Source organism: Euprymna scolopes, chromosome 15 (assembly GCF_053919585.1).
Source record: "Euprymna scolopes isolate OS-2025 chromosome 15, ASM5391958v1, whole genome shotgun sequence".
In the NCBI taxonomy this organism is placed as follows: domain Eukaryota; kingdom Metazoa; phylum Mollusca; class Cephalopoda; order Sepiida; family Sepiolidae; genus Euprymna; species Euprymna scolopes.
This window is the reverse complement of record NC_136496.1, coordinates 8,293,632-8,303,846: the sequence shown is the minus strand read 5'-3', so window position 1 is coordinate 8,303,846 and position 10,215 is coordinate 8,293,632. Positions and strand designations below refer to the sequence as shown.

Genomic DNA, 10,215 nt, shown 5'->3' with positions numbered 1-10,215 from the left:
GCAACAGAGGGATGGAACTTTCAGGTCATGAATTCATAAGTTCAGCTATCCCAACAATGTAATGTGCACCCCCTCAGATTATTCATACGGAATAAAAAAAATAGGAGGCATTATTTTTTGATCGCCTCCTGTAACATTGTAGATGTAACATTGTAGATGTAACATTGTAGATGTAACATTGTGGATGAAAACAATAGTCCGAATAGAAGAATCCAAATGATGCAAAAGATTCCCGAGTTTGAAAAGATGTGCCCGGAGAAAGTCGGAGGTTACATCGACCAAAACCTTGTGAAAAAATCGAATTTGTATAATCTAAGTATAAAATTTAAATACTTAATGTTTTATGATGACGTCATTATTCTTTGTGTGACGTCATAGACGTAACGTGAACGAGGTTTTCGGTCGTGCAGCAGGAAAGCCACCTCTTAATTTTCGAAGGTTTAGATTTCATCAAAAGGTAATTGATTTATTTGTGTCGTGCTTCTTTGGTGGTCCTTTATTATTTCAATTAATAATCATAGCTTAACGTTGAATGAAAAAATATAACGCATATACAAGAGACTGTGTTACGTAATTTTTTTTAGATAAGACTTGCTGATTTGGATTTCTTGGAATATTAAGCCTACAGTTCTGAACTTGCATGCATTTCTTACAACGTTCCGGTCAATATGCGGCGGTTTCATCGACCGAAACATTGTGAAATAGTCCTTAAGTAACGCCTCCTATTTTTTTTCTTAACTCAAAAAGTTGAAGAGCTACACCTCTCGAGGCCAAAATCACAGTGTAGTATCTGTTCTGATGCTACACTTCACCTTTTCTGTCCTCGGTCAGAGGAGAAATCCTTCATGACTGAGACAATCTTTATGTTTGTTCCTATCCAGAGAGATGAATTTTCCCCACATTAGCCGCCGACTTTGCGTCTAACTCTGCCCTCGTGGGGAGGCAATAAATAGGAACACTGAAGAGGAGAACAATAAGAAGAAGCATCGAAATAATACGATCCTTAATACACTTTTGCTAGGAATTCAATAACGATGCTTTGCTTGTGACTAACGTTGATGACAGATGCTCCTTTCTTAGAGTCTTACACCGTTAATATCTGCAACAGGGAGAAGAAGAAAAGTCATTATTTGCAATAAGTCAGAGGAGAAAAGTTATTAAACTGCCAGATTTTTACCCTGGGTAAAAATTATAATTAAATTGAATTTTTCTGGAATGCGGGTATACATTGTTAAATATTGTTTAATTTTTAAATTTTCAGAGTATAATTATCAATGCACTCATTGAGCCGTACCAAAAAAAAACGTTATTATTTAGCAAGCCATTCTTAACACGAGGAGAGGAGAGTGTTTTATAACTATTTTGTAATTTCAAATAACAATTTAACAAAAATACAAGATCTAGTAACACTTCAATTTAACTTGAAAATTCTATTTTAAAGATGGCGCGGTTCAGCAAGTGCATACGCACCAAATAATAAAGAAGCCATACTTTGTATATTCTACGGAATTAAAACTTAATTAATTAAGGTGTTCAAACCGTCTTACTCTTACCATAAAGAAAATGCCATGTTTCACGACCGCTTGCGCATTTGCGCAAACAGTTGATAAACAGATAAAAATATGTTTCCCCCACGTGGTAATTTGTCAATGTTGACCCCTTAGCAGCCCTTTTTTTCAGATGACAATCGATTAAAACTTTTTCCACATGTACGAATACTCTATCAACAAAATTTCAAGTTTATAGATAAAAATACGTTGAGTATGTAGGTTAAGATGTGTCTTGACACACATGCATATTAATATTTTCATTTTTATAGATATATAGATATATCATCTGTGCGATATTCTCTTACCTCCGTTTTGCCCTTAACAGAATGAAAGAAAGCAAAGAGAAATCGCAACAGACCAACCTTTAAACTTCAATGTAAATTTTATTAATGTAAAAAGATCCAAATTACAAAAGATATGCAATATTTAGTCTTCTGTCGTAGCAGAGCTGGTAACACCCGTAAGGGTAGTAGTTCACAGTTTATCTTCGCGTTTGCTGGGTTCAAGGCTCCTCGCTCTTCGAAGAATAGTTGCAATAAGTCGATGAGAAAAGTGATGCCTTCCAAGAATGAATGCTTCGAGTTCACTATGAATAACCGTCCGATTAGCTGATAAAGGACACGTCAAAATTTAGACCTTAAATTCGTGTTGGAGATACATTATACAAGTTATGAAGAAAGTCAATCAATCGTAGAGCTCAACAGTGTGCGGAGAATACAATACTTCGCCCAACGGAAAAGCATTGGTGTTGGCAAATGATAAAACATTTCGCCGCACGTTAAAGTATTAATACATCTCAATGAGCCAAATGGCTTTTGAGACTACATACCTCGAGTAAGTTTCCTTATGTCCATTCGACCTGTTGTCCGTTTGAAACCTGAGCGCCACTTGAAACATAAAAATAGCGCCAAAAATACGACGACAGCAACAATCAATCCAAATCGTGGGTGATCAAACCGACCAATGAGAAGCCTGCTTATTTCTGCAGAATTTCTTATACATCATAAGAATGGACCGAACCTTCAAAATCAGCCCTCCTCTTGTTCCTGATGACGCAATGGATAAAAATGCTCAATCCATTCCAAGTGAAAGGCTCCTGCAGGTTTAAGGTTCAATCTTCAGTACAGTCGATAATAAGAATACAATTACGAATTATATGACTTCAACCCAATAATAGCTGAAAGAATAGAACTGATTTTCTCTCGTGGATTAATTAAAAGGTTACGTTCGACATTCCGTACAGATTCCGGAGTTAGACCAAAAGATGTCCGGGTTTTCTGAGTCGCAACAAAAAATATCCAAAATTACATCAGTCGAAACCTTTTAGAATAACATTCGATTAGAAAGTAGTTTAAATTATACAAGAAAATACATACATAAAGTTCATTTAGGGAGAACACCTTTATGAAACCTCCCCTCATTAGGGAGTACCGTTATATGTCCACATAGCTCATCGATTAAAGTATGCGTTTTGGAATCAAATAAATATGGATGAAAAATCCATTGTCATAGAATAAACGTAGAATATATATATATATATATATATATATATATATATATATATATATATATATATATATATATATATATATATATCAACAATTCCACCTATTAATCAACAATGATGGGGTTGTCTGCACAACAAGTGAAAAGGCAAATCTGTTTGCCTGACGGTTTTCTACCAACTCTACTTTAGACCAAACCAACCACCTCTTTCAAATTTCCCTTTGCGGAAAGAAGCCGCACTCGATGATGTAAAAATCACTCCTTCCACTAATGCCATAAAAACAAGATTGGTCGAAGGCATGTGGGCCCAGTCTCATCCCTGCTATACTGTGATAAAACGCTCCACTGATGTTGCTTCGGTTCTCTTTAAACTCTTCAACAAATGTTTTTACCGAATGTTGCTTTCTATGGCTGCTGGAAAATTGCTTCTCTTATATCAATTTTCACGAATTCTGGCGATAGAACTAACCCAGTAAATTATCGCCCATTAGACTTCCCCCTTTCTTCGCCAAAATCCTTGACTCATTAATTAATTAAGAACTAGTGTTGCACCTCATAGATAATAAACTTCTTTCCGACCGACAGTATGGATTTCGACAAACCCGTTCAACTGAAGATATCCTAACTGTAATCTCCGAACTTATATTCCACACATTTAATAAGGCATGGAAGGCTAGGTCAGTAGCCCTAGACATAACAATGCCCTTTGATAAGGTTTGCCACGATGGTCGATTCATGACAATTAAATCGTATGGTATTACTAGACGCATACTTAACATAGTCAAATCCTTCTGAGATAATAGAAACATCCAGGTGTTCTCCATGATCCTACATCTAAATAACATAATATAAATGCGGATATACCATAAAGGTCAATTCCCGGACTTTATTCATAAATAACCTACCTGATAAAATTGTCCCTTTGCTGATGACAATACGCTCTATTCGAGGAGAAAATCGATGAACACGTATCCAAACAAATGGTTCAAACTGCAGAGGGAGACCTTCAATCTGTAGTGGAATAGGACCGAAACTGGGTGGTAACGTTCAATACTGACAAGATTAAATTTATTTCTTTTCATAATTACAAGTAACTTTCTCAACTTGATATTGGCATGGCTAATGATACACTACCTGAAAGCATTCCTCTCAAACTTTTATGCATAATATTCACAAACAACATGAATTGGAATGAATACATTTATTTAATTGTCAAGGCGGCTGAGAGGAAGGGGGTTCTCTTTACTGTGCTAGAAAGTTAACATTTGCGAGTATCCTGTATCTCTACAAAGTCACTATTCGCAAATGCATGGAGTATTGCTGTCACATCTGGACCGCTGCATCTACCATTAGTCTCTCGCTTCTAGACAGGGTTTTAAAAAAATTGCCACCTCAATAGGTATCGTACTATCGGCCGAACTCTAACCTCTGTCCCATCGTCCAAATGTTGCTCTGTCGTACAATATGCTTAGCCATGCGCGTATAATATATGCAGGTTGCGTATGTATTATTATATAGTCAATCCTATATTTTATTTTATATATTACGAAGAATAATTCGTCCAGTGAAATCATTCGCAAAAAAAACCCCCACAATAATGATAAAGTCGTTCACCAAATTTTGATTCGTATTTTTTTACAATACGTCAGATGTAATATAGCTTTGATGATGAATGCTATGGAAAAATCACTTCTAGTTAATGTTTAGTTTTAAAATTTGCAAACGAAAATTTGATATGAAGCGATTTTAAATAATACCTTTTTTTTACAAGGTGGTCACCACTTATCAAGGCCCGGAAGCCACTCAGGGATAAGGGTTATTGTAAGTACAGTACGTTAGGGTGGAAATTTAAAGTGTCTACTTAAGGAGGCGGTTCATCAGGAATTTGTTTATGTTGGACTTGAAGACATCCAGGTTGTAGTCAGGTGAGAAGCAGGCAGACGGAACAGAGTTCCACAGGCGTGCAGTTCTAAGAAAGAAGCTTTTTTCATGGAATCTATATTTTGATTTAGGCATAGATAAAGAGTTAGGAAAGTTTTTGACAGTGGATTCAGCTAGACGGGTGTTTTTCGTAAAAGATTGGCGAGGGGGGGGCGGAGATTGGAGTTCAGACGAGCATCTGCCATGAAAATAACGATAAAACAAAGATAGGCTTGCAACGTCTCTTCTGTGGGAGAGAGGTTGCGGGGAAGAGAAAAAGACGTCCCCCACTAAGCCACGAAGTCTATTTTGTACCCTGTCAAGGCAGGATAGGCTGTTTTTAGCAGCTTCTGCCCAGATATGGCAGCAATATTCCATCCTTGGACGTACTTGGCTTTTATATAGATAGAGAATTGCATCAGTACTGAGATATCTTCTGGAGCGGTTGAAGGATCCCACCATCTTTCCAGCGACCTTGGCAACAGACTTGATGTACGTGTTCCATTTCAGATCAGAAGTGAAGATCAAGCCCAGAAGCTTCTCCTAGACGAGAGTCATCCATTTCAATTGATGCCAGATGGGAATCAGAGCGTTCATGATGTAAAGATAGGAGTTTGGTTTTGGATGCATTAAAGGTAACCAGCTACGTCTTCTCCCACTGAACCACTCGTTCGAGATCAGAGGAGAGAGAATCAGAGAGAACTTTGTCATTTACAGCCTTTGATGTATTGCTGTAGATGGTCGTGTCTTCAGCATAGATGTCAACGAATGATTTAAGCATGTTTTTAGGGAGATGATTGATATAGATCAGGAAGAAGAGAGTTGGGCCCAGGAGGGACCCTTGAGGGACTCCACCATTAATACTGCAGGCCTCCGATGTTTGTCCATCAACCACTAATCTTATGAGCCTATCAGAGAGAAATGATTTAATGATAAAGAGAATATTTCCAGTTATACCGTAGCTGGAGATCTTGTGAAGTAGGCCTTTGTACCATACCTTGTCGAAGGCCTTTGATATGTCAAGAGCAATTGCCCTGGAAACGAAGCCTTTGTCAAGAGATTCACTAATCCTATGAGATATAACCCTTACCACATCTGCGGTAGATCTTGCAGAACGGAAACCATATAGCGTGTCACTAAGAAGGTTATTTTATTCTTTTTTTTTCTTGTAAATTAAACTCATTAATAAGAAAAAACTTAAAATAAAATGGTAAGGTGCACTTAGGCTTGAACACAGGATTGTTCAATCTGTAGTCAAATGCTAATTTTTTTTATGAAACCGCGGGCACAAGAAAATGTGATTTTCACATCATCTAGTGTGGCTTCAATCCGAATAGGGAAATTTGTGAGGAAGTTGTTTGTCGAATCGAAGGTAGAGTTGGAGGCAAATCGCCAGGCAAGCAGTTTCGCGGTCTCGGTTGTAGTGCAGACAACTTTCTGGTTGTTGGATAGTGGGGGAATTACTGATTGCTATTTATTCACTACAATATAATAAATTCTACAAAAATCCCGAGTTCCTACTTTTGCGATTCTCTGCGTTTCCTGATTATTTCAGCCTGCTTTCTTTTGGCTGTTGTTATTTCTCTTTTACAATTGTCTAGCATCTACGAATTTTTGCCTATTTGCAATTGACTTATGACGTCCGAAACGGCGGAATGCATGCTGTATTTGCGCAATGGCAGCTGCAAAATCTGTAGTGAACCATGGGGTCAGTGGGGCTTGCTATCATACTTCCGTGTGGAACATGTGCTTCAATGCTTTGACAATTCAGTTGTCTCATTGGCACACTGTTCAGTAAGAAGAGCGACGATATCGACCCATGGGACATCTCTTATGTGTTTTCTAATGGCTTCTCAGTCAGCCCTTTTGTAGTACCTTGTTGTTTTGAGCAATGGCTTCTCATCCTGGGGTTGGTAATCAAGTGTGATGTCAACTGGTACCACTAGGTGGTTTGCTTTTCCAAATAGACTGTGCGCGTTAGTCACACAATCCCTGTGTACTGTGGTGAGGAATAGGTCTTGAAGTAAAGCCTGTTGGGAGCCATGATCTGGTAGACGAGTTTGGAACCTTACTGTCTGTGTGAGAGAATGCGCTATAGAGAAGCTATAAGTAGAATATCCAGCAGCATCTGTGTAACCTGAGAAACCGTCAATTTCTATGGTGGACATTAAAGTTGCCAAACATATATTTGGGCGCTTCCATTGTAAGGAAAATGTATTGTCTCTAATGAGTTGGAGACTGGGCTTTTGCTTTTTAAGAAAACATATGTAAGATGTACTTAATTATAAATATGAATAAAATATTATGAGTAAAGAATACATAGGCTGGTATTAAAATGCTGACTATGTATTAATATACAAGGTGCTTTAAAGAAGTTTCCATGCATTTTTTTTCGTATGCGTATTTTATTGATAGAAAACATGTACAATTCTAATCCTTTCCGTTTCCGGTTTCAATGGACTTGTTGCACTGTTCTAACAACTATTGGAAAGCCCCATTAACATCCTCGTCTGTGACCGTACAATGACCCTCTTCACACCCGCTTCTATATCCTCAGCTATTGCATAATAACAGCCTCTAATGTTTATCCTGGGCTTGGGGAAGAACCAAAACTTACAAGGAGTATGGTCCGAACTATATGGATGGTGAGGAACTGTCTTGATGCTCATCTTGGTCAAATACTTCTTCATTTCCTCTTGAATAATTGTAACCGATATCAAACTGTGCACTTATTGTTTCTATAGAATATATATACACGTTTCGGACACATTATTATTGCAGAAGTCGTTTATGAATATCATGAATAACACTGGTTCACGGATCTATCCCTGAGGCACTCGCGTAGTAATGTTATGCCGATTAAATATACGTCCATCAATCACAAGCTGTATGGTTCTATTTCTCGGAAATATCTAACTATATTTAGTATACGTCCAGTTATACCATATTATTTAATTTTCATTAGCAATCCTTTATGCCAAACTTTGTCAAAGGCCTTAGATATCTATGCATATTACTGTTCTTATTAATGGAAGTATTTATTTGGTCAATTAATTCTGGTGTACTTAAGCGTCTACTTCAAGAATCTTGTAATTATAACTAACTTTTATAAAGTGATTTATCTACTACTCTATGGCAAGATACACGTAAAGAAAACTGGAGGTTACAAAGATCTTAACATTGTAAAAATAATACTTAAAGATGAGAACAGAAGTGTGAAGAGTCAAAATAATAGTAAATAGTGAATCCTCATCTAAAAATTTCAAAAAGATGTTATGAAACAATAGATTTCGAATCAGCAACATATCCCCCCTTTCTGTAAAGGTCTTTGTACAACTGCTGCGCATTCAGTGCACAAAAGCAATAAGATGAAGGTATCAGACTGTGAATAATGCAAATAATATTTAATAACTCATTTCAGGTTCCGATGTCTGAAGAACACGGAAAAGATTCTCTTTATTTCGACGTAAAATCTAACAAAGTAAGTATTTTCTTTTTTACTGGAGGTAGCAGCGTATTTTTGCGTTAGTGTTTTTGCACCCACCGCGAAAGCAGCTTATTATGTTGTATATTGAAAGCGCAGCTCCCGGTAACTAGAGAAATGAAATAAATCGGGTCAAAAGTACGAAGTAAGAATGCTAGAATCGAACGCAGCGATCAAAAGTTAAAAGTTAATATATATCGTTATTCAAATTCTAGGAATGTAATGAATTAGCTATTATATTAGAAATAACTAAACAAAAAGTTAGGTTAGCGTAAGTAGAATAGGAAACGGAAATTAAGGAATGTTCTTTGCGTGTCAGAAAACGTGTTGGAAGCATGTACAATAATAATCCCTGTGCAAGGCAGGCACATGTTTGCAACGTTCTGACGTCACAAAGACATATAATCCAATATATTCAGTTAAATTAGGGTTCGAAATCAATTAAGTTTGAGTCTAGAGTTGAATTAAGTCAGAGAGTGTAGAGAGGAGAGTTGAGTTATCCTAAGCCCTATCGGAAGCGGGGCAGAGACAGGAAGACAAAATATAGAAACCTAACAGGCATAGAATTCCGACCATTCTCATAGTTAGCTGGAATAAATGTCTTCATGTTGATTGTAAGCCTGTGTCTTCGGCGTTATTTCAACCGCAAGGTAATGTGTTTTTCTTCGTTTTGTAAGAGAACTTTATAGGTAATCCCTTCTCAAGATGTTGTCTTGGTCTCCGTTATCAATAATGTATCTCCCCTCCGTGTTTAAAAGAATCGTCTATTACACATCTCTCTTTACCTCCTTTTATAAATCTGAACTCTACAAGTAATTGTCCTATCGTCTTCACTGTGTAACGTCTTCACTGTGTAATGCATATGTTCATTATGACCACCCTCCATTGCACAACAATTATATAATTAAAAAGTGAATAATTTTAGCTGTAAAATAGAAGGATTCTACTTGACACCTACTTCCTGTTTTAATATTGGAAAAGAATAAGTAGTCTATATCAAAAATCAATTTTATTATATTTAATTATTTATTTATTGGCAATGAACATTTGTTTTTCATAATTTTGTTTATTAATGCAGGAAAAACTCAAACTAGTTTTTTATCATTATATTTTCATATTTTTATTATAAATAATAAATTAACACGTTAGGGGCATTAAATAAATCCCAGATGTTTTTGCCTTTTTCTTGATCATACACACACGAGACGCTAGTTTCTCTTCGAAGTAATCTCCTTTGGCTGCAAAGCCCATTGTTCCATGCCAATAACTTCTGGAAGACTCCATGAAAATCCTTTTATGTGAGCGTATCAATGACCCACCTTACAACCTCTTTCATCTCACGCAATTGTCTTATACCGACAGCCTGTCTTGTCCCTTGAGCTTAGGGAATAACCAAAAGCCACAAGGAGCAAGGTCTTGACGATAGAGAGGGAGAGGCTCTCTCTTGGTGCCCACCTTGGTCAAATAGTTTTCGCGCAAATTTTTCACATCTTCAGTTCCTCGTGAATAATTGTGTGTACAGTTCTCACACTGACATCAAACTGTGTCATTTATTGTCTCTGTAGACACATGATGGTCCTTATCAATAGCACTCTTTATTCAATCAATCAACTCCGGTATTCTGACTTTCTCACTTCTCCTACGGTTCCTATTACCCCTATCAGACCCTGCCTTTCTTGAATCTCTTATGCCACTTACATAGTGATACTTAATTCACACAATCTGAAGTATGGCATATGTTTCTATGGTATTTTT

The 10,215-nt window shown here is 36.9% G+C and overlaps 1 protein-coding gene across 1 annotated transcript in view; it reads left to right on the top strand.

Moving 5' to 3' along the window:
- The first annotated feature begins 372 nt into the window (after window positions 1-372).
- Window positions 373-10,215, top strand: part of LOC145293718 (uncharacterized) — a 52,589-nt gene continuing 42,746 nt past the window's right edge. The window contains exons 1-2 of the mRNA XM_080140159.1: window positions 373-457; window positions 8,398-8,457. Of these exons, the coding sequence (XP_079996285.1) occupies window positions 8,404-8,457 (54 nt within the window). The 5' untranslated portion in view covers window positions 373-457; window positions 8,398-8,403. The remainder of the gene's footprint in view (window positions 458-8,397; window positions 8,458-10,215) is intronic.